This window comes from Sturnira hondurensis, unplaced genomic scaffold, assembly GCF_014824575.4.
Source record: "Sturnira hondurensis isolate 20B ecotype Veracruz unplaced genomic scaffold, ASM1482457v3 Scaffold0022017, whole genome shotgun sequence".
Classification (NCBI taxonomy): Eukaryota; Metazoa; Chordata; class Mammalia; order Chiroptera; family Phyllostomidae; genus Sturnira; species Sturnira hondurensis.
Window position 1 is genome coordinate 10,839,231 of NW_028094648.1, and position 25,794 is coordinate 10,865,024.

The 25,794-nt window shown below is 35.5% G+C and overlaps 1 protein-coding gene across 1 annotated transcript; it reads right to left on the minus strand.

Annotated features, from left to right (window-relative positions):
* Positions 1 to 1,225: 1,225 nt before the first annotated feature.
* On the minus strand, positions 1,226 to 21,666 carry GUF1 (GTP binding elongation factor GUF1). Its single transcript, XM_037034165.1, has 17 exons — positions 21,502 to 21,666; positions 19,682 to 19,793; positions 19,159 to 19,307; positions 18,294 to 18,374; positions 17,103 to 17,180; positions 15,571 to 15,654; positions 12,129 to 12,193; positions 11,433 to 11,636; positions 10,013 to 10,152; positions 8,829 to 8,952; positions 8,352 to 8,484; positions 7,430 to 7,573; positions 6,345 to 6,478; positions 5,241 to 5,342; positions 4,272 to 4,391; positions 2,411 to 2,447; positions 1,226 to 1,402 (listed from the first exon to the last, which is right to left on the minus strand). Exons 1-17 carry the CDS (start codon positions 21,664 to 21,666, stop codon positions 1,265 to 1,267), a joined length of 2,010 nt encoding a protein of 669 aa, XP_036890060.1. The 3' UTR covers positions 1,226 to 1,264.
* Positions 21,667 to 25,794: the final 4,128 nt, after the last annotated feature.

Genomic DNA, 25,794 nt, shown 5'->3' on the forward strand with positions numbered 1-25,794 from the left:
AAAAATAAATAAAACTATTAGGGTAAGAAAATATATACCACTTTAATTCCAGATAATGAAGCTGTAACAGCCTTAAGTGTTATAAATGGTTTTTTAATGACTAGTCAGTCAGTATCATCCTCCTCAAGTCACACTTAGTAATAAAGTACTGGTTACTGAAAACTACCTTAGAAGGTTAAGCAACAAGAGTGAAAAAGCTGAAGACACCAGTTTGGGTGCACGGCTCACCAGTTATCCCTGTGCTTTAAATGTGTTCGCTGAGACACAGTCTTCCTGCTTCGCGGCCCCTGATGTGAGGAGGGCAGTTTAGGTCCCTGTACTCCATCCAGCTCCTCGGTGCATGGCTTTCTGGCCACTCTCACTCAAGTTAGGAGCTAAGCTGCTGTGAAGGAAAGACTGAGAAACCACTGGGGGTATTTTCACAAGAGGCAGTAAAGCGGGGTAGCCAGGAATTGGGGTTTGGAGAAGGAAGCCAGTTTGAACCCCAGCTCTGTGAGAAACTGCTGTTGGATAGTACAAAGTCTCAGTTTCTTCCCCACGAAATGGGACTGTGACGTAGTTTAAAGGGGGAAGGCATACAGAGCTCAACACAGTTGCTATCACTATAAACGGGGGCCACTGTAACATTCATGTCCTAGTTTATAATTTTAATGTTTGCAAATTTCTTAGAAACATAAGGTCCTCTGGAGAATGCACTTAGAAGACATACAACTTCAAGTCATGAAAATCATCTGTTTGAGAGCATGGCCAAGGAAGAGAACTTAAGCTTATGCTAAAAATTTGAAAAATGGGTTTTGTATCATCATTACTACCAGTGAAACTTTCATAGAGGTTGAGAATGTGTTCAAATTGAAAGCACTGCACACATACAAAATATTTAAGGTTCACTGAGCGCTTAGTATGTGCCATGCACTCGTCTGAGTATTTTAACCATATTATCTCATTCAACAACTTATGGAGGTAAGCAATAGGAAAATCTGACTTTACTAAGGGATAAACAGACTGAGAGAGGTAATTTACCCTGCTAGTAAGTGGTGGAACAGAAATCTGAAGCCCGGAAATAGGGTTTCAGAGTACAAACTCTTATCCACTCACTATTACCTTTCAAAGAAAAGCCAATAGGTTATTTAAATCTGAAAATGCTGAAAAAGTAACAAGCACATTTTATAATGTTCATTCTATGTCAACATATTATAAATTTATAAGAAAAACTAAAAGATAAATCATTTTTAATTCATAAAAAATCCTTTTATTTTCATACCCATTATTTATCAGAGTGTGCCTTCAGAACTTTTATAAAAGCATCTTTTGGAACTTCAACATTGCCAACTTTCCTCAGTTTTTTCTTTCCTTCTGCTTGTCTCTTCAAAAGCTTCATTTTTCGGGTAATATCACCACCATACTGAAAAATATTTTAAAATTTGGAAGTGCAAATCACTCCACAGAAAAATAATCTTACAATTACATATTGACATCATTACAACCACGTTACAATTACCACCCGTGAATCATGAGGAAGACATCTACAAATACGCCTCTCTGTCCCTCTCTGGCAGATCCGATTTTTACTGCCTTCAAGGATGATAAAGGCTTTATTTTTGGATGGAGATGAAGATCCACAAGGAAACGCAGTACTAAATCATGTGTGTCAAGGAAGAACTGTCAATCTCCTTACTGATTCAAGACTCCAAATTTTGGATTACATAGCTGTAGTCTATACATAAACTTGCACAGGTATAATTGTGTTAGTCCCTATGCAAGGGATTTAGAAATAGCATCATTTGATTCTCAAAAACTGAGCTAGGGACATTTTTGTTGTCTCATTTTAGATGAGACAACAAACTTGGCAAACCAACACAAGAGAGGTGGGTTTCAATCCCATATTCTTTCCTCTGTTTAGCCATTGTCTTCAAAATCTTTCCTTATGAATTAGATCAACAAATGCGTTACCTATTCATAACTGTTATAAACTACACAGTCTGGCACAAATAACGCCTTTTTACTACAAAATCTTTCACAAAATCATAAGCATGTAATTCTGTACCATAACAATATCACACTCTAACACACTACACGATGACATTTTAGGTGAAATGTTCGAATTAAAACTATAAATTATTATACCCATATTGTTACCCTACCAACCACACCCAAGCAGGCCTTACTTCTGCCAGACCCTGTGCTTAGTGTTCCACATAAGAACATTTTTATAAGTAAGATGAAAAATACTTAAGGATATTATCAAAACAAGTATGCTATTTTAGTCAAGCTGAAATTTACTGATTTAAAAAGAAAACTTGGAGATGAAATAAAGGATATTATAAAAATGAACAATGGAAACCAATGTATTTATACATCTTTAATTTTAAACTCATAAAGTAGATTTATTATTTATTAGGTAAATACGTACACATTTTGCCAAAACATTTTTCCTATAGGCTTTCACACTGTAAAAGACAAAAATGTGTTACCAGTGCATAACAACTTCATTATACTGTTTAAAAATTTATTTTCAAAGTCTCACCTTTATTAAAGATTTAAATGATAGTGTCAGACCTATGTAAAACTGTCATAAGCAAATCATTAGGTAGCTCAAATACTCTTATATTTATGTATTTGGGATAACATAGGGAAAGATTCAGCATGAGTACCAACATACATTTTACTAAGAATAAAAAAGGTCAAGCTTGTAGGTAAAGCTGAGGCCAAATTTGAGCATGGTATGACCTCAATTACAAGAACTGTATCAGGTCAATGCTGGCTCATCCTAAAAGTATAACCACTTCTATTTCCAAAACTCCACTGAACGTGGGGAAAGAGTGACAAGGGATATAAAATATATTAGTTTCATAAACCCATTTTAGGGTAAACTAAATTTTCATATATCCATCCAAGCACTTATAAACTAATCTAGTTTTACTCCTATAATGTTGCTGAGAATTTTGGAGGATGAGAAATTTGAAAATAGCTCCATTTTTATGTATTCCAAAAGAGAGAAAAATCTGTTTTTTCTTTATTATCTACCCCAGCATTCTTAATGTTTGCTAACTATTCTAAATTGCACTTTCCAGGAGGTTCCCAGTTTATCAGCTTCCCTCTGCCTCATGTCCGGGTGTTCAGGAACATAAAACGACTGCCTCTCAAGCAAAATGGCGTTAGAAAATTAAATTCATTGCAAATGTTGGCATAAAATTTATTCCAAGATTACATAAAAGTGACAGACCATCAAGGAAAAAAGAGGAACTGCTCCAGGATACCTCCTGCACTTTCCGTTACCAGGAAAGCAGCTCGTTCGGTGCCCTGAGCTACACGCATGTGCACCACAACGTGAGAGAGGCCAGCTTCTTACACACATTCCCCTGCCCCACACATCTCCTGTGTCACATGTGAAGTCTGTGTTCTAGAATGCAAAAGCTTAACATGAAATTAGCATTTCTCTCTCACCTTTCTGATTTGCAATCTGACTAGCTTTGGGGAATGTTTCAAGTAAAAATCATATCTTAGTTTTTGTCTCTTGGGAGAATGTCTCCAAAACCTTTTCAGTTTTGGTTACTATTAGCTTATCATCTACTTGAAGGGATAAAACAATAAAAACTTCACAGAAATTTCTTACCTAGGAAATTCAATAGTCATTTGATAAAATGAGTAGAAATAAAGCAATTTTTCAAACTCATATACACTCTACTAATCAATGTAAGTAATATTACTCAAAAGTGTTATATAGGTACCGTGTTTTTTAGACCATAACACACACCTAAGTTTTAAAGGAAAAAAGAATTCGAAGCAAAAAAATGTGGCAAAATATTTTATAACATAAACAACAATATTTCACAATGTAAACGTAAAGAGAACTCAACAGTCGCATTAACAACCATTATTCCTCCCAAATTGGGACAGGGTGGGGGAGAGAGGGAGTGCGTCTTATAGTCCAAAAAATATGTAATTAAAAGTAACAGTCATCACTTAAATTAGTGTAATTAAGACACAGGTTAATGTTTCTATGAGTAGCAATAAAGCTTACACTAGCAATTTTCAATCCTTTTCCTCTCATGGCACACATATACTAATTACTAAAATTCTTCAGCACACCAAAAAATATATATTTTTTGTTGATCTGACAAGAAAAATAGGCATAATTTTGATTCATTCACATCAGATGGCACACTGAATGTAAAATCACTGGCTTTGGCCAATGTTAAATTTTTCAGTATTTCATTTTCTAGGTATATCATTTCTAAGATCAACCAGGGAAAAAAGGAATTTCAACTCACGTTTCTCTTGCAATGATTTTACTTCCAATAGCAGCTTGAATTGCTATCTCAAACAGCTGCCTAGGAAGAGAATCCTTCAGACGTTCACAGATGGTTTTGCCAACAGTATGTGCTTTGTCTCTGAAGTGGAGAAAATTTAAGTATTTACTGATACTAAATAAGAATGTTAAGTAACTTTCTAGACCATATGCATAATCAATGGAAAGGTGGTTCCTTAAGGATGTTCGAACAGATCTAATTTATCATAAACATCACTTGTTGAATAAAGAACTTTTCTGGCTGCAAAAATAACATGATCTAATACAAAAAATAGAGAAAAATATACATTAGAGAATACAAAGCATTCTTGATGCCTTTCCCTCACCCATACAAAACCACTGACAAACATTTTAGAATGGTCAGGTTAAACATACCCTTCTAGTTATTTTTCTACATACAGATACTTTTTTGTACAGTTTGGACTATAGTTGATTGTACCATTTTATTTAATAAGCACTTTTATGTCACTAAACAATAATCCACAATATAGTTTTAATGGCTTAAAAGAAATTACATGAGTGCCCCATAAGTTATTTTAACCAATCTACTATCTGTTATTTCTTGAACAGCTAGGGTATATTTCACTTTTCATTATTACAAATTATTATGAAGATAAAAAGCTTTTTATTTTCAATTCTAAACTGATCATTAAGTTAAAAAATTTTTCTTTTATTTCATCATACCTGGTAAGGGAAATATTTCTTCCCTGGCCACTATTCGTTTTGACTATCATACATATTCTCTTTTTATGTTTTAGTAATCTTGAAAAAGCATGGATAAAAAAATGGAAGAAAAAACTAGTACTAGTAAAATTTAATTACCTTTTAAGTTTTCAAAATATAGCTGGCAAAATAGAGCGACGAGTAACTGAATAAAAATATGTCAAAAGTGGTTACTGTCACATTCCATGATCAGTTTCTACTCACTTACTTGTGTACAATAGTTATTAGCTCCTCTACAACATTCCCATTCAGCAGAATATCCATTTTCACAAGTTCCGCAGTTTGGTAGCCTGCATCTTCATAATCAAAACTAACGAGGAAAAATGTCCAACCAATAGATAAACATTATACTTCCCAAAACATTATATATTTTTTTCTTTTCAAAATACCTTCTTTTTTTGTACACTGCCATTGTCCCCCAAAAGATTTAACTTTCCTTCAAAATGTTACATATACATTTCAGAAGAATGTATCTAAATAATCACAGTAAGGAATAAACCTCACCATCTTTACATTTATGAGATGAGGGGTAAAGGCAGGGGAATATGTTCTAAAGGGGAAGGAAAAGATATTGGAAAGCTGGTCTACGAAAATGGATAACTGAAGGCAAATGTCACTTTCTTCCCAATGTTCTCACCCCATAGCTGGCTGGCTATAAATATTATTATATACTAATGGGTCATTCTCAAATTCATAAGCTGAGTTTCTGTTTAGTTTTCTATTTTCAGTTAAATAAATGCTATGGCATTGACAAAAAGCCATTAAGGAATGAGACATGGATTTCAGATACGGTTCCTCGGTTTGACCCTTTACAGGGTTTTTTTGAGGATGAACTAAGTTAATGCATGTAAAGCACTTACACAGGACCTAGTGCGTAACACAGTATTTACAACAGAGCCTAACCTAATGAATATAAGCATTTAATGCCATCCATTAATAAAATCGTCAAATCAAAATACAGGTTTAACTCACAAAACAAAGCCTAATAAAGTTACAATTATGCTTACATGTCTTTCCAATTAGAAATAAGAACATATGTATTCTTACTGTCCTAATTTTAAAAGAGGCTGGTACCTAGAGCTACAAGTATGTTTCATTTCTAAACCATGAAAGTTGAAAGGTGATAGTAATACTCTCTAAAACCAGATTATGGCCTAAAATGTTGCTAAAAATTCTTTCTCTCTTCAATGAACATCATTAAATATAACGTGTTAAGTACTATGCAAAATACAAAGAAGAGATTAGATATTCTTGCTGGTCAATATTTCAAAAAAAACTGTTCAAGTATCTGAACTGCCCATTAAATATTTACCTAGCATATCCAGAAGACAGGGACTTCAAAGAGTCATAAAAATCCACCACAATTTCATTCAAAGGTAGGAGATATTTAAGCATAACTCTATTTTGATCAATAAACATCATATTCTTCTGAACTGCTCTTCGAGCCTAAAAATGGCAGAATAAAATGTGTTTAATGATCACCTATTCAAACAATGATTTGAAATTAATATAGTCAGATGCCAATTACCAACTTAAGTATTATCTTACAAATGTTAATAAAGAGTAGACAAAATAAAGAAATATTTCCTTAATTGTGTAGTAAAAATTTGCAAGCAATATTTATAACACAGGGAGAATGATTCTGTATTTCAGTTTCAGTATACACCAAAGGTTTTAATTCTTTGTATTTAACAATTTTATCTTTTTGAGTTATGAAGTATTTAACAATGAGTCAAATGTAAATACAGATAAAGTAAAAAGTTTAGTTTCATATTTTACAAATAAACAAACTTAGGTTCAGCAAAATTAAGTGACTAACCAAAGTTATAATCTGGTTTATGATAACAGAATTAAAACTCAAGTCCACTAGTCACCATTTAAGAGTTCTTCCTAATATATGTCAAAGTATTTCAAAAAGGTATTTTTGAGGACTATCATTATATCCAGTATTTGGAATAAATCATGTATTACAATATGGTAAGAACTAAAGCAAAATGGAAAACACCTTTCAATTAAAGGTATATCAAGTATTACTATTACATTTCAAACTATATTCTATATCACATACTGAAAGTGTAAAAGAAATTGTCATTTTATCTACTCATGATAAATAAATATAAAACTTCTTTCCTTTGGGGTAAAATATTCAGTGAATCTACAAAGGTGATCAAAATTCTGGCTCTATTTTCTCTTATATGAAATCAAAATAATTTTTAGAGTATGTGTATCTGTATTTATATATAGATAGATATTTCCATATGGAAAATAAAATAAAATATGTATATATGTATGAAGATACAGATCTGTAAGAAAATTTGTTCCAAATTCTAAGAAATCTGTCAAAACCGCTTGAGAGGATGAAAACTTAACTCTTACACTAAATTACATTACATTTACCTGGCAGAGCATCATTACTTTCCCAGTGTATTCATCTGGTGTTATAATGGTGCCCAAAACAACCGGCTCCAAATATTCAGACACCTTTGACTTGTCAGGGAACTGTGCAGGGTTGATGATTGTAATCTCCTTTTCTCTGTATTCCTAAAAATAGGAAATATCACCAACAGTTAAAAAGAAGTCTCAATAAATAATTACCATGTTTTAATTTAAAGTACATGTTAAAATTTATTGTTATTGAAATTATTAGAATAAAAACAACAGAATCCCTAAAAGTTAGATTATCTTAACATGCTTTAGATTTTAAAACCCTCCAACTGTATTATTTAATAAGCAATATATTCTGGTGATATATATTTACTAAACATATTTCATGTATCATGTAGAAAAACAGGATGTTAATAACATATTTTAATCTCTCCTTTACAAGGCATTATGATCAGTTTTCTAAGTTAATTTTGTTGGAAATACTTACAGATGTCAAAGTTATTATTTCTTTAAAATAAACGTATTGCTACTGAGCTGTAATACAGTGTTGCCCCCATCATTAAGTTAAAATCTAAGGTTTCCTGCAGCCAGGGAGGAATGAATGCCTCATTCTTTTAATAAGATAAATTACTTATGACCAAAATGTATATTCATTATTTTTGCATTGGATTTAGAACAGTATTTTCATTATTAATTCAGTAACAGACTAGTATTTATAAAAATGGGTATTTTATCAAGTAAAATGCTGTGCAAATTATTTTTCACAGCTTCTCCATCACTAATCATAAGGTAACTCAATTTTTATTGCTATGCATCAGGAAATATGTAGTTGTAATGGGCAGTCAGCTGATGACGTATGTAGCAAGCGGCTCTGGCATTCTGCACACACATGCACACATTTGGTTCTTCCCTGTGTCCTGACTCACAACAGTACCTTTATCAATTTGGCTGATGAAAGAACAGCTTTATATGGAACAGTAGGGGTTGTCAAAATGACTGAAGCATTATATTCTTGCTCTAGTCGCTGGTTGAAAACTTCCATATGCAAAAGTCCAAGAAATCCCAATCTGGGGAGAAAAAGCCAAATTCCAAAATGTTTACCTCCCACGGGCTCTATATATCATTACTTTGTGGGGAAGGGTGGAATCAAAAGTCATTCAGCAATTCACATCATAATTAAATGCCAGCATAATTTCATTAAGTAAGATTCCAATGTTGCATTGGATTCTATTTAAAATTGCTATAAAACTTGCCTAGAGAATATGAACCCACAGTGTGAAATAGGAAGACACTTATTTTATTTCATTTTACACCAATAGGAAATTCATCTTCAGAGATGACCAAGAGTAATACACCATTTAAACTTCCCTCTTCAATAAACACGGAGCCGTACAATGTAACTGAATCTTACCTCCAGCCAGCACCCAGAGCCAGGCTGCTATCCCGGTGGACTGTCACGCTGGAATCGTTCAGAGTCAATTTCTCTATAGCGCTCTTCAGGTTATTATATTCAGACTGATCCACAGGGTACATTCCTAAGAATATAATAATTTCTAATTTTCACATGTGAAAAGGTTTTTTTTATATTTCATTCATTAAAATACTAGTTTGTGAAAAACTATGAATATTAATTTACACTGACTTTAAAGTATCTTGCAAGTCTCACAGCCTTAATAAATTTATAATTGGATTCATACTGCAAGTGGTCTTTTTATGGTTTTGCAAAAATATAAAGAAAACTGAAAAGAACCATGGGAATTAGGGCTAGGAAAACACATTGTGTTTATTTCAAGAAAAAAAAAAATGGAACGCATTCCACAAGCACAAATGAGACTCCATTAACAGTTAACAAAAGGAGTAGAAATGGAAACTACACCGAATTCTTAATTCTCTATATTATCCATCAAAATCAAAGATAAATTTTGCCCTTTTCAATTCACTGACAAAAACCACAAAGAACTGATTTATCAGATTCTCTTTCATCTGATACCTCAAAGCCCTCACCTCCCAAATCCTCAAAATCCAAATGCTAACTTTGCCTAGCTGTAGAGATAGACAAAGTTCACAATTCCCAATGAGAGACACTAGGGGAGAAAAACAAAGTCTGAATGGACACCCAGCACTGAGTAACTTCACGCCTTTCAATCGGGTCTTCCTTTCCCAAATGTCTGTAATTCCACACAGTAGTTAAAAGCTTGTGAAGTTACACACATGTGAGGTGACACTATTCTCTGCCATGTCTACACTAGTACAGTGGTAAAGAAAGTCCAGCTCAGGGGAGGGTACGCAGTAATAAATCAGAAAAATATTTTAAATATAACGACCTACTCTCTAAGGAAACAAGTAGGAAATCCATAGTGCTATGCTCTCCCATGTACCAGAGAGCTCATTTCCTAAAAGAAACTATGAAGTTATTACCCATATTAAGTTTTATTCTACATATGAAATTAGCTAATATGTAAATAGTACACACACATACAAAAAAACAGAGTATCCTGGAATTAACTGTTATTTAAGATGAGTATTTCTGGTAATTTTTATTTCAAATGAGAGAAAAAATTTGACCCTCATGCTTTGAATATGTGAGCTCCTCACCTGCAAATACCATTGGTTTCGCTGATTTAAACCCAGGCAAGGGCTCCACTGGTTGTTTGTGTAAATATAATGTATCTCCTATTTGTGCTTCAGTGACATCTTTCATCCCAGCAATCAGATAGCCCACCTGTCCTGCATATCTAAATAAAATTATTATATGGAAATATTTACTGCTTTAATGTTTCAAGTGCAGACTCACAATAAGCTCTATTCTTCCTGCAAATGATCACCTTCCAAATAAAACTTCATGAAACTGAAACTAAGTTCTGCTTATCAATTCTCAACTCTAAGGATAACCAGCAAAAGCACATAGCGTGCCTCAACATCCATTACTGACAATACGCCTAAGGCCTTCTTCATGACTCTGCCCGCCTCTGCATGTTAAATGTCAACTAAATAGAATGTGAACACAGGGAAAGGAGTAAATGCAAAAACATAAAACACTTGTTGTAAAGTGCTATTTATCGATTATGTTACAAATATTCTTTTAAAAAATAAGCAGAAATAAATGAATTCTCAACAAATTGGGACACCTATTTGATATTCCTTTTGTAGAAAAAGAGCAAATCATAAGATTCCAGAGTTTTAGCTTAGTTTTTATTTTTTAAGCAAAGTTCCTACATAACAACACACTAAAGTAATGGTCAGTATGTCATATATGGCAGAATATGGACAGACTTTAGAAATGTTTGAGTATAATTAAGATAAACTACTTTGTAACTCTCAAATGAAAGGTGTAATGAGCAAAATGTGCTAGGTTTAGACATGTACATTAAACTCTCAAGCATGACCCATAGGGTCACTTTGTTCAGTATCTTAATTCTTACACATAAAAAGACACTGACCACAGAAAGCTCCAACTATGTGTCCAAGGTAGTTTACCTCGCCAGTATCCAGGGTACTGGTGGAGTGGCATTCAAATATTTACAAGTGAGCTCAGAATTTAGCTTTTCCAGTGCACACTACCTTGCTAACCCCGCATGCAGGAATTCTAGTTAATCAAAGTTCTGCCATGAACCCCACACCAATTATGGAAAGAATTATGACATTTTCTTTACTACTTGTATATTGAAAAATCTAATTATAAAAAATTAAATGTCAAAATACTGAGTATGAATATAGATATGGACGAGGGAACTCTTTTTCCCTGTCTCATCAAATACATCAACATAGAATCCCATCTGCACTGGATCACAAAACTAGTTATGACTAGACAAAAGGCATAAAAATGCATCAAATTTCTACTATCCTTCACACATTGCACTCCTTTCAAAAGATTATTCACTAGGTAGTCGCGTTTAAAAATCAAGTTTTTGTTTTTTACTTCTGAGTCTCCATATTAGGATCATTCTAAGTATACCAAGCTGAGAACGGACAGAAACGTATAAGTGTATTTTCATCACTCCTGTAGAATACTTACAATTTATGAGTTGGCTGCTCATTAGGATTCAGAACTCCTACTTCATTAACTTCATATGCCTTTTGAGTATGTGCAGATACAATTTTATCTCCTTTGGAAACCACTCCATCAAATAACGCTACACTGGCTACCACACCCCTATACTGGTCAAAGGTGGAGTCGAACACCAGGGCTCTCAGGGGATCTTTGCGATGTGCGTTAGGACTATCAAAAATAAGTAAATACACATACAATAAATTAAAACCTTAATAATAAAATGCCTATTTTAACCCAAATACTATGCTTAATTTATTCTAGTCCTTCAGAAAGGTTGAAAACTGAAAGCTAAAATAAAAAGATCTTTCCATAAAATAAGGTATAATGTCTATTTTCATGTTTTAATTCAACCTCAAACTTTAAGTAAATGACTATATTATAGTCACTTATAAAACTGATGAAATATATTTGTTCAGCATTAAAGCAAAGAACAATAACTGTCACTGTAATCAAGTCTCCTACTGCATTGTTACAAAATTCCCATAGTTTTTCCTTTATTTTTCTGTACTGTATTTGCTTTCTATAGTACTATAAATTTAAAAATTCATTTTCTTTGATCACAAGAGTATATTTTCCATATCTACTAAACTAAACAACAGATCATATTGATGGTCTTTGTTCTCTTAAAGATAAACAGTAGAAAAACAGCAAAAAACTTACGGGGGTATTCTTTCAATGACTGCCCGAAGAACACTTTCAACATTTGTTCCAATTTTAGCAGAAATCTAAAAATATATATGTAAAAAGACAAATATTTAAACTTAAAATTCTGCCTTTCTTCTGTCCTGGTAATGGAGCTTTATGAGCAGAATAAATAAAGAATTCTAACAGTTACAAATTTGTTTAAAGAACATCGTAAAGGTAATAAGCACACAGCATACTGACAAATGTTGCCACAGTACAGCTAGGGGACTCCGTGGTCCTTGCGTGAAATGACAAGAGCGTTCTGATGGTGGAGCTGTAAGAGTAGTGGACTAGGAGCTCAGGAACCCGAGGCAACAATCATGACTCTGCATGGACTGTAGGATTTTGACCCATATGCATTTCTTTGAGCTTCAAGTTCTTCATCTGATAAATAGAGTAATTATTCAAATTTTGCCTAGATCTCAAGGTGGCTGTGTGAACAGAATAAACAGTATGTGTGGCTGGCATACAGGTGATACGGAAAGCATATTATCACTGCTGTTCTTGAACTGAAAAAGCCAAGACTCCAAACACACGTGCATGCCTGACCTATGCCATCACGGGTGACTGCACTGTCTCTGAAATTTTGATTTTAAACCCAGTCCCAGAACCACACCTCTCACCTTTCAAACTCCCTCTAGATCAGTTTTCCAACTCAGCAGCAAAGGCGTATGGGGCTGAATAATTCTGTTTGGGGGCATATTCTGTGTGGGGCATTTAGCAGCATCTGTGGGATCTCACTTGTCCACAAGATGCCAGCTGCACCTACCCCTCACTGTGACAAGAAAAAAATGTCTCCAGACATTGCCACAGGTTTGCTGGCGTGCAAAACTAATCCCTAATGAAAACCACTGCTCTAGTTTCTAGTACCTTGTTTGAACAATCCTTTAAGATCACAACCTCTAATCCACCGAATGGATGGCTTTTTAAAATTATCCGTTATTCCTCCACTCCCTCTTTTCCAGCTGAGACTTCAAGGTCCACTATTTATAATCACTGTCCAACCACCTTCTATTCTCTATGATAAGCAGATAGTAAACCCTCAACCGTGACCGTGCCCAACTACACGCCTGTTCTATGCTTATAGCCAGAGTGCCTTAACACAACTAGAGAAAAATCAAGTAACTGGTCTGGCTAGTTTCTGTGAATTCATGACCACAGATCTCACTAGGTAGTTAACATTTCCTGGCCGTCCAAGGATGCATCCCTAGTAAATTCACATTACCACACTCAGTAAGGTAATGCACCCCATCTTCCTTTTTTCTACACACTTTCTCCTCTCTCTTGAGAACTTTTCCTCTCATTTAAGAAAACAGAAAATATCAAAAACTTACTCAGATTCACAAATCTATTTGCATCCTCTGCCTTCTCTCTTGTTAACAATCTAAGAATTATTCCCACTTTCTTGAAAACTCAATCCTTTCACACTTCTATTCTGAATCATACTTTTTCTAATCCTTCTCAAGTTCTTACTCACAACGCTGTAAAAACTGACAATAATGTAGTCGAACTCCTAGGACTTCTTCTCTAAACTGCATCCGCTTCCACCGCCTCAATAGCACGTGCATGCTAATGACTCCTAAACAGCTACCTCTGACCAGCCCTCTCTATAAATGCCTGAATTGCAGATTTATGCAATTATCTCTACTTGGACAAGACATTTCCAACCTATGTCCAACAGAGAGCTTTTTATTTTCCCCTATATCTATTTCTCCACAGATCTTCTCTTTTAATATAAATATTAGATTAGGTGCTCAAACCCAAAGCCCCCTGATTTGTCCTTTTATTTCACTGCCTTACATATAACCCACAAGCAAGTCTATTATATCTACAAAGTATTACAAAATATACATCAAATGTGCCCACTTCTCCAACATCACCATCAATCACATACTTAGCCACCACCATTTTGTACCTGGGCTATTACTGCAAGCTCACTGCCCTTATCTCTGCTCACTCTTTTCCAATCAATTCTCTATAAGGCAACCTCAATGATCAGTTTATTTCCTCTCTTGCTTTAAAATCCTTTCACTATCTCAAAATGATTTTAAGACGCTGTAGTGCAGCCAGAGTCCCAGCATGATTTGATTCCCATCTACTGCTACGAAGCCATCTCATCTAAACTGCCTCCTTTTTGTTCCATCAGTATGTCAACCCTTGCCAAACATGTCAAGCCTTTCCACTTACTCTTTCCTCCTCCTAGAATGCAACTGCCACAAGTCTTAACTTCTGCAGGGCTTAGTTCACCAGAGAGGACTTCCCTAAGTTACTCCGTAATATCTTCGTTCCATTGTTAACTACCGTGTCCCACTTGAAACAATATAAGCTGTTGAATGAATTTCCTTGACAACATCTGTCTCATTCAACAATTAATGTTTACTACTTTCTTTACTTATTTAATGACTACCTTGCAAGTAGAACATAAACACAATGAGGTGGGATCTTGTCTGTCCTGTTCACTGCCCCTAGCTGCCCCTTTCATTCAAACACGTATCTGAATGAATTTTGTAAAGATATATTAAAATTCAAATCGTTCATTAAACTTTAATATAATGATCCAAGTTATGAAGCCAAAATTTCAGAACTGCTTTATAATAGGTTGACTTCATATTAAAAAACCATTGAATTCTGAGTGTATGTGTGTGTATTCAAGAAAAAAAAAGATTGCTTTTTCAGTCATTACCAAGTGGTATATAATCATCCACTGTGTTAAGCAAACAAAAAAATTGCATCACCTGAAATATGCTTTTGGGAAATTTAAACAAGATCGAAAGTGAGAACTAAAAATTCTAATGTTGCACTAAGCACTGACATACTTACTACACACGCATGTAGCAAAGCATAATTTGACTGTGGCTATTTAACACCCAAACCAGCACTAGAAATGTCAATTTAACAATTCAAATTCAAAATAGTATTAACTTTGACATAAATAAAACCTATTGTTTCTAAGATTTTTACTCTAGCGAGCTCTTTTATTAAATTTTTAAAAAAGTTGTTTGTCAATTCCAAGAATACATACAAATGCTTGTAGCTAGTTTGAACCTGCTCTTCAAAGACAGTATTTCCATAGAGTCAAAATGGCATACAACAAATAATATTGCAATGTGTTGCACAAGACTTACATTTTAGTCCGGGCACACTAGCTACCTATATCCGTAATCTTAAAAAATGATATAATCTTTGAGCTCGTTCTTTCAACTGTATAACAAGAATAATTTCTATCTGTCCATGTCCAATTTCTAACCATGTAATAAGAATTTTTGGTGAGGATCAAATGAAATACTAATAAAAACAACTTTGTAAAACTATAAAAACACTATGTAATGATGAGTTATATCAAATAGAGTACTGTGGAATTTCACTTAGGCCAATTACTTGAGATTTTCAAGAAGTCTTGGGGAAAAAAGTATTTTACCTTAATACATTCATCACTTGGAATATCAAACAGCTTTTCAATTTGTTTTTCAACCCTTTCAGGATCAGCATTCTTCAGATCTATCTTTAAAAAAAAAAAAGGAATTCACTGCCTTAATTTAATAAAAATAAAGTATATTACTCATTAAATCATAGCATTTGGAGGCAGCTGAAAGCATAACCAGCCCCTCTATAATTTTTATTTCAAAAGTATTAAAATAATGCAGGGATAAGGAATACAACGTTAATAAACACGGCGCCTGACAAACAGGGCGGGCTGCGGAGTATGCCAACAATTCAGGCTGCACAGAGCAGAGTTCCAAGTCAACTCCTCAGTTAACACCATGTAAACAGGTTTCGTAAGGTAGATGTGACTTACAACCAACTGTCTCTCATACAGGTCAACTTTGCTTCTTTTAAAGTTAACTCCAATCTCAAAAAATATGCTAAATGCAGTACAGATTTTTAAATTTTCTTAATTTATTATTTAAAAAATCAAAGTTAAGCTTTTTCACAGTGCTTAGCTTTGCGCTTTAACTGTTTTATGACATCTGTCCAGAATAAGTCCAGCCATTGTTAATATAACGAGAATGGTTTGGGCAACATCAATGTAACCTGGCATCCAAGGAAAGTGGACTAGAATGCACATACATGAACAATGATGACTTCAGTGGGAGTGGTAAACACAATTAAGAGCATGTGAACTGTGTGGCTACAACATTCAAAATGACTGAGTGAGTAGAACAATGGATCTGCATCACATTTTGTGTCAAGCTTGAACATTCCTCCACAGAAACTACTCAGATGACTCAGAGGGCCACAGCTATGGGCAACTGTGATTGGCAGCTTCATCACAGCAACATGCCTGCTCATGCATGTCTTGTGCAGAGTTCTTCAGCAAAACATCAAGTCACCCAGGTGACTCAACCCCACTGCAGCCCAGGTATAATACCCTGCGCCTTCTGTCTTTTCCCACAATTAAAATCACCTTTGAAGAGGAAGAAATTTCAGACCACCAATGAGATTCAAGAAAATACAATAGGGCAGCTGATGGCAACTGGGAGAACTGTGTGAGGTCCCAAGGTGACTTCTATGAAGGGGATTGGGCCACCATTGTCCTGTGTACAATGATTCTTGTATCTTGCATTTTCAATAAACTGCTCTATTTTTCATATTATATGACTGGATACCTTCTGGACAGACTTCATATTTCATCCATAACATGTAGATCACAAGCTTCTTTCCTTTTCCCATACATACAGTTTAGTGTAACAGATATATTTTAGCTGTCCTGTATGCATCCTTTCCTATAGAACAGCCCTCCATCACTGCATGTTATTCAGGGTAATTATTTTCTCAACTACATGCAAGTTTGTAGAAGTATGAGTTACAATTCCATCACTTACAATTCAAAGAAATAGTATATTTAATAAATAGTGAAGTCCCTCATGCACAGAAATAGCACTCTTGACATTCAAACACTAATTTTAGAAAGTCCAATAATAAACAACATTGTTGTCTCATTATAATTACCTTGTTTATAACCGGAATTACTGAGAGCTGTGCTTCAAAGGCAAGAAAGAAGTTTGCCACAGTTTGGGCTTGAATACCCTGGAAAATCAAGACACAGGATATTGAGATGCTCATTCTACCATCTAGCACAAAACTTGTAATTCCAGACCATTCCACACACCAACAAAAGCACAGGAGTGAGGCAAACTACAGTAGCTACACTTCCATGCACCGACTATTCTCTGTGCGATTCCTTTCATGCCTGGGAGCATTCGTCAGAGGGAACCGCGTTAGGCAATAGAGGCACAAAGGTGACATGAACCCTCAAGGTCAGCAAGGCCTCCCACGAGGCACAGCCATGCCATGCAGTTTATAAAGCCCAGTTCTGTGTACATAAAGTAGAGGCTGACTTTCCTGACAGAATCAGGGAAGGTTTAAGACAACAACAAAAAAAATCTCTGGATTTTGAATGAAGAATTTGTGAGAAACTGAATATGTCAAAAGCTTATTTTAAATAGTATGTCATAGCTCTTACGTGGTTATCTCCTAAATTGGCTTTTATGGATTGTTTATAACACTAAAGAAGATGGTAATATCACTGGCATGTTTCTTTAAATCCAACACTTCCCTATTATTACCTTAAAATCACCCAAAATAGCCTCAAAAATAAAATTATTTTCCAGCTTTGCTAAAAATTAATATGGAAAACTCAGATTAAAAATTGTTAAAAATTGAGGGTATTTTTGGTAGGATATATGTATGACATGCTTCACCAAAAATACAATTGAGCAGCCCTGGCCAGATGGCTCAGTTGGTTGGAGCATCGTCCCATACACCAAAAGGTTAGGGGTTCAATTCCCAGTTGGGGCACATATGGGAGGCAACCAATAAATGTTTTTCTCTCCCCACCCCCTTCCTCTCTCTCTGAAATCTACAAACATATCCTTGGGTGAGGATTAAAAAATACATATAATTAAACAATTCCTCTGATCAGCTTAAAAATTTTAATAGACGAATTAGTCCGCTTCACAAAAAGCTTCTAGTGTATTAAAACTTTATATTAACAAGACCAAAACTTATGATTTGGGTTAAGTAATACAATAAACCTTAGTTTTTTAAACCCCAAAATTCTATTTCCAAAACATATTTTAAGGAAAACATCTTGAAACAACCAAACAGTATGTCACACGATGTCAAATTAAAAGTACCTACCTCATTCGCATCAACCACAAGTAAAACACCCTGGCAAGCAGAGAGAGACCTGGATACTTCATAACTAAAATCAACATGGCCCTATGAAACAAACAAAAAAATTGATACCTCTAAATATTAGCTATAATTTTTTTAGGAGGGAGCATTATGGCAAATCTGTTGATTCCACTTGGTGGAAGACAAATACCACATGACACAGGTGGCGAACCCAAGGCCCATGCACCTTGTTTTATCCGGCCCACCACCTTATTTCTACCCAGTGGCAGCACCAAGCTCTCACTTAGCTATTAAGGAGTAGTTATGTTTATACAGTCCTAAAATGACATTCGGCCCTTTGAAGGCAACCACAAGGCTGATGTGGCCCCTGGTGAATGTGAGTTTGACACCCTGGCCATATGATCTTACCTATAGTGCAACCTAATCAACAAAACAAACAAGCAAAATAGAACCGGAGACACTGAAATAAAGAACAAACTGACAGTAACCAGGGCCTGGGGGGAAGTGGATAACGGGAAAGAAGGGAAGGGTCGTCAAGGAACATGTATAAAGGGCCCCTGGACAAAGCCAAAGGTGGGGGATAGCATCTAAGGTGGGAGGTGGGTGTGGCTGGGGTGGGGGAGAGTGGTGGCAGGAACTATACACCCACAACAACAAAAATAACAATAATTTTTAAAAATGTTAGTAGGTTTCTTCTGTTTAGCCCATGCTTGTAAAACAATTTATATTAACCAAAGAACAATGAATGAGAAAACAAAATGCAAAGTTAGGTGTTAAATGTTCATTTCAAAAACTAAATAAGGATCTGTCTACATTATTAGTACAGTCTATCTTCTAACAGTGGAGACAGAAGTGATATTGACCTTACCGGTGTATCAATGAGATTTAAAAGGTACTGCTTTCCTTCATGATTATAAAAGAGAGATGCTGTCTGCGCTTTAACAGTGATTCCTCTTTCTCGTTCCACTTGTAATTTGTCAAGAACTTGCTTATTATTCTTTGTTTTATCAATTGTCCCTATAAATAAAAACACATATTTATATGGGCTTTTAAAAAGAAATTCCCTGGCTGTCGTGTCTCAGTGGATTGAATGCCAGCCTGCAAACCACAGGGTCTCCAGTTCAATTCCTAGTCAGGGCACATGCCTGGGTTTCAGGCCAAGTTCCCCAGTAGGGTGCACGTGTGAGGTAACCACACATTGATGGGTTTTTCCCTCTCTTTCTTCCTCTCTCCCCCCTCTGTCTAAAAACAAACTTTTAAAAATCTAAAAAAGAAAAAATAAAAAGAAACAGTACTGTATACAAAATTAAAACCAAATTTAAAAAGCATGGAAAAGTAACTATCAGTTATTCATTGCCATCAATCAAGTGTATAATACAAAATGAAAATACCTGTTAACTCCAGGAGCCTGTCAGCTAAAGTACTTTTTCCATGATCCACATGTGCAATGATACTGAAATTTCTAATATTTTCAACAGGGAATCGAGACATGTCAACTTTTTCCTAGAAAGCAGAAATATTATACTTATGACTGTAAATTTCACACAATATGAAATAAGTATACTAATTCAGAGTATTATTTTAGCCTTCTTTGAAAAACTTCATTTATAGCATCTATATCATTTATATTATTACTCTGACAATAAAGTCACATATGGCTAAACTCATAAGCAATGAATTATAATATGCCTTACTGAATGTTAGTTTCACCGTCAAAGGTCACTACACAGTTAAACAAAAGTTTTTTATAAAATTTCTACCACTAAAATGGTCAATGAGGAACAGAATTTTCTTGAAAGGAGAACATGATACGTAGAATTCATGAACTATTTTAGAATACAGAGTCTAACAAAGTCCCTAGAGCCCCCAAAAAGCTACAGAAAAGCTGGAAAAAAAATGGAAATCCTGTGCCCACATCACACATTTAATCACCAGTTACTCTATTAAAAAATCTGTGCTCCTAACTGAGTCTTCAAAGTTTAATTTAGATACTTTGTTACTCAGCAACTTCTCTGAAGAGGGAAAATGATCACATCTGCAAAAACAAAAAGCTCTTATTTAATATAAAAATTCAAAAATATTTAAAACTATAACTCAATTTTTAGTTGCATACATCTTTAACTTTTACTGGGATCCATTATAAACTGTTAGAAATTGGTATTCAAGTAAAATATGTCAGGTTTTTTTGGTACTCTAAACATTGTATTTTTCCAATAAAATCGTTATTTTATGATCAGCAAAAAAAATCTCATGAAATCACAATGAAAAACATTCTCATAAGCTTTAAGTTTCCTGTTTTATAAATGCTCCTATACAAGGCAGACGATAATGGTGCAACTGCATCTGAAAGAAATTCTACAAAACTAAAATTGATGTTTGCCCTGTAAGTTTCCTTTTTCCCCACCAAACAACTCAAGAGCTATAAAGAAAGGACTGGAACATATTTAAGATGCTTCAATTGTAATACAGTTTTAAATTCCACATTTTGGAAATGGTCAAAACTAATTTTATGTAGTCTTATTTTTTCAAGTAACTCAGAACTTGCAATCAATTACTTCACTTTTCTTCTAAATTATATCTCTTCACCGTATCAGATAGGGTAGTTTTTAGAGTTGCTGAACCCCAACCTTCTCCAACCACAAGAACAAAGAGTCAGAATTACACCTGTTTGCTTTGGCTGATGTAAAACACAACAGAAGTTAAGGCATACCCAGCACTTCTTATATTCTAGGAATTAGACTAACAAGTTCTATGCCTTCCATCGTGCAAGGCTTTCGATGTTTTATTAGTGTATCATCTAACAAATTTAGAAACATTTACATAAAGGTCAAGAAGCTTGCCCAGGTCGCATGGCTAATAAATTTCAAGAAAATGAAGGGTATACTAGCAGCTTCCTCAGTAGGATTTTAGTAGTATTAAAGTAATACATGCAATCCTAGTATGTTCAGCCTAGTACCTCGCATAATGAATTCGTTACTGACATCACCCCTGAAACCACACAGAAGAGTGACTTGTCCAAGGTCACACAAGTGAGCGGCGGAGAATTCAGAAACACCCAAGGCGCGCGTGCTCTGAGCTCCGTCTCCTTTATAAAATCACTACCTGCGTTCACTGGTAGTCTTAGGGAGCCCTTCAAATCTCCAAATTCTTACGAGGACGAATTTTTTCCAGTTTTTAATACGTGACTAATTAGAAACGAAGGGTCGGTCACCTTGCGCTCTGCAGAACTGTAGAGCCTGCTCAGACCCCAGGACTCGCCAGCAGCACCCAGGGTTGGCGCGCAGGGAGGCCTCGGCAGCCCCAGGCAGGCAGCCCGAGTAACCCACACCGCGAGCGCGCGTCCGCGCCACCAGGCCGGACCCGCCGGAGGCCACATGCCCCTGCGCGACAACAGAGTCAGGAGGGAGTCCCGAGACGCGGAGGCGCCATCCTTCGCTTGGCCCTGTCTTCTCCAAGATACCGCGCCTAAGGTCCTGGGAACAGATTTCAACTAAACTTTCGGACGCCTAGAGAACATCATAGAGAGTGCGCGGCCTGGTGACGTCCGCACGTTGAACTACGTCACGACGCTAGCGTGCCTCCGCGCGGCGGTTTAAGAAAGTCACGTGAGTGGAAGATCTCCCAAATGGTTTTCCTTGTGCTTTTAGTATGGCGTTGTGGTGTAGCTTCTTACCACCTAGCAGAGTAATGTTCGATTATTTTAAAATACGGAAGTCTAAAGGTATTCTTCGTGTTGTCATGGTTATTGCTAATCTTTTAGTGCATCTGAAAGGAAACCGGTGGTAAAATTATTGTAATGTATCCTAGAAAAGTTTCTATCAAAAGTGAAGGTGGGAAAAAGTTACACTCAGAATGCCCTAATGTCCCCATCATCTTCAAGTTTATTTCCACACTAACATCTCCTCCGAATGTCTAGGTTTCTTTGTTCTGCACCTTCTGCAATAGCAACTGTCCTTTACTTTTAAAATTCATCATTATCATGTATAGGTTTGGCAGGCATTATACCTTGAAATGTCTCTCTCTTCCATCAAGCTCTCTGCTATCCACTTGGACACAGGATACACACGTGTGTCCAAAAGGCACAAGGAGGGGGTCCGTCTTCAGGTTCAGTATTGCTTCTGTTACCTTCGGCAGGCTTCTCCGTAACTCCTGTTTCTCAATAAGATATACCACTTCACCACCAAGAACTGTGGTGTTTGAATCATTCAAGAGCAGGAATCTTCTTTTTTTTTTTTAAATGTCTACAATGCATAGGAACTTAACTTTAGTTCCAGTTGTGTGTTCAGGCTTTTTTTCTCCATATAATTATATTCTGCTGTGCAACTTGTATGACCATCAGTCATTTGCAAACAGCATTCTTGGAGCACCCTGAGATTCTCTGTTATCCTTTGACACAGCAACATGGTAAATTGAACTTGCAAAACACATGGACCCTCAAGACTTTGCACCTTTCTTGGCCCTGTCATTCTCTGGGGAGGAATTTCTTGCTAATTGTTCTAAAGTCTGTATTGAGAACAATCAGGAAAATGTCATTTATACTGACTTTGTCAGGAGAACTTGTGCAAGCTTCAGTGACTTCATCTGAGAGATACCACCCTACCTTGGACAATGTCATGCCAGGAACCTTGGCCAATCTTCCCATGTCAATCTCCCTCGATTTTTAATGACATTTTATGCATTTTATTTATTTTTATTTTTTATTGTTTTTCAAGTACGATTGTCTCCCTTTTCACACCACCAGGACCATGCCCCTGCACCACCCATCTCCACCTCCCACCTACTCCCTTCTAACCTACTCCCTTTGTCCATGTGCCCTTTATAGATGTTCCTTGATACCGCCATTACCCCCCTCGCCCCCTCCTCTCTGGTACATTTTATATATTTTAAATTTTAATACTGAATACATAAAGACTATTTATGCATTTGTAAGTTATAAAAATACAACAACAAACCAGAAAAGCTAAAAATTCCAAGTCAGCTTAAGAAATAAAATATTATTACTAGGACTTCTGTTATCCCAAAGTGACCCTTCTTCCTCAATTTCCCTTTCCCCCTCTCCTTCATAGGAAAAATTTTATAGTACCTAGTGTTTCTTTTCTTCTATCTACTACTACCACATTTACAAATATATCATGAAACAATGTACTGTTTTTTGTTGCATGCTTTTCAACTTTATGTAAATGAAATAATACTGTATGCATGTCTCTGATTTACTTTTCCTTCCTCCAAGATATTTTCACTTGATTTATGTTGACATGTAGCCTTAACTCATTTCTTTTTATTATTGAACACTATACTATTTATCTGTATCAATAGACACATATAAATCTATATCCATCCTCCTGTGATGCTCTTCTGTAGTTTAAATTATTGCTATCCATTTTATTTTCCCAGAGAGAGTCAAGGCTTCTAAAATATCTCACATGTTTTAAAATATACATAAATCATTACTATTTTATTCATCCTATACCTAATTTAAGAGTACATGCAAGAAATTTCTATATGTAACTATTTATTAAATAGAGAAAACTTTGTATCAAAAATGTAAAATATCAGAAGAGTTTTCAGGTACATGGTTAGTGCTCAGTAAATATTTCCTAGATGAATGAAGTTGCAGGGTTCAATATACATACATATTGCAGAATCTGTGAAAAAATTCCTGGACTCAGAAGAGATAAACTAAAGGATTTAAAAAAGACTCATCATGTACCAAATTACAAATACTCTCTCTATATGATATATGTATGCATAAAATATTTTAAGTAGTTCCTCAAGATAATTTTTATTTGTATTTGAGATGTTTATAAGAGTGTTATGTAAACTACAATACCTTATATTATTCATCTTGATAGTGCTTTTACTAACGTACCCAGTGCCAACTGAGTATGATGGCAGAAATGGCATCATATTCAAGCCCAGAGGGAACGTAGTCTCTGGGAGTCGCTTTTCCACCTAATTCCACGTTCCATCAAATACGTGTTGAGGTTACAGAAGATGGCGAGAAAAAGGAAAAGCGCCTGAAGCCTCGCCCTCGCCCTCGCTTCAGTTAGATCACCTGATCTTTGATCTGTTTTAACTGCTGGGATTTTGCAGAAAACATCCTTAACTTTCATTTAGGGTATGTAACACCATATACTATTATCAAAAACTTTCAGAGTTAAGAAATGGACCTTAGCGATTCCCTATCCCAATCCATTTGTTTATAAATATGTAAACATCCAGCTCCACCGTAGCAGAAACAGCTATCAAAGTTCTCTGAGCAAGAAACTAAATATATAAAAAGACATAACCCAGACCTTAAAATACTATATGACTTTCCTAATTTTTAAGACTAGTTAATTGCTATGTTTGGCCAGAAAGTTTCTAGCCTTACGTTACAGGTACACTGGTGCCGTTTCTATAATTGGGCCACTAGAACAAATTTTCAAATTCAAGGTTTTTGCCAAGAGGAGAGAGGCACAATGGATAGAAATTTCTTTGAAAACGTACTTGTTGACACCAGTAACTTGGCAGATTACATCTTTACTTCATATGATTTGGAAGAATTCTTTACATGGGTGTCAAGTAGTACTCAGAGAAGCAGACACGGGCTTACCCGTGATCCTTTTTGCAGTGCTTCTACAATGCATGGCATTGCATCATCTCAGCTTTAAGTTCACCCAGAGAAAACAATGTCACCATCATCTGCTTCTAATTTAGCATTGTTTTCTAATGGAGTTAAAAGAGTGGCCACATTTTGGGTTGAATCACTAGAAAGTATTGAAAGGTAAAGAGATGGCTGAAAACATAATAAATGTGATTTTTATGGTTTTATTTGTATTCAGATTTAATGTGATATTTAAGTTCAAAAGGTGATAAGGGTAAGTTCAAAAGGATTTTTGTAGCAAGGTGATAAATAATATGTCAAGATAAATGGTAAATTTGGAAACATTAAAAGCAGTCTGATGTTCACAGTGGGAAAACCACAAAACCAAATAATAAACTTGCAATCACTAGGGGTTTTGTGAGAAATGCCAAGAGTATTGTTTTATTAAAAAATAGAAAAGGAAAACCCATCAGACTTATATTATGAATGGTTTGCCTAGCGGGAACACCTAGAAGCAAGCATATGTAGTCCCCCACTCTCCAACCCTGCTTATCCACAATTTCACTTTCTGAACTTCCAGTTACCTGCAGTCAACTGTGGTCTGAAAAATATTAAATAAACAGTTCCAGAGATAACAATTCATGTTTTAAATTGTATGCCATTCTAAGTAGGGTGATGAAATCTCAAGTCACCTCTCTCTGACCTGCCCAGACTGTGAATGATCCCTTGGTCCTGTGTATCCATGCTTCGTATAATGCTGCTTGCCTGTTAGTCACTTAGCCGTGTTCGCTGTCAGATCAATTGACAGTGGTATCACAGTGCTTGGGTTCAAATGACTCTTTCTTTCTTTTCTTTACTTAATCATGGGCCCGTGGCACAGGGGCCGTCATGCTTATAATTCAGATAGGCTACAAAGAA

Coding starts and splice junctions, on each gene's coding strand:
- GUF1 (XM_037034165.1), bottom strand. CDS start 21,666: ATGTGGCCTCCGGCGGGTCCGGCCTGGTGGCGCGGACGCGCGCTCGCG. Junction 19,794..21,501: donor ACAGTTCTGCAGAGCGCAAG/GTGACCGACCCT, acceptor TCTGCTTTCTAG/GAAAAAGTTGACATGTCTCG. Junction 5,343..6,344: donor CTGTCTTCTGGATATGCTAG/GTAAATATTTAA, acceptor TTTCCTCGTTAG/TTTTGATTATGAAGATGCAG.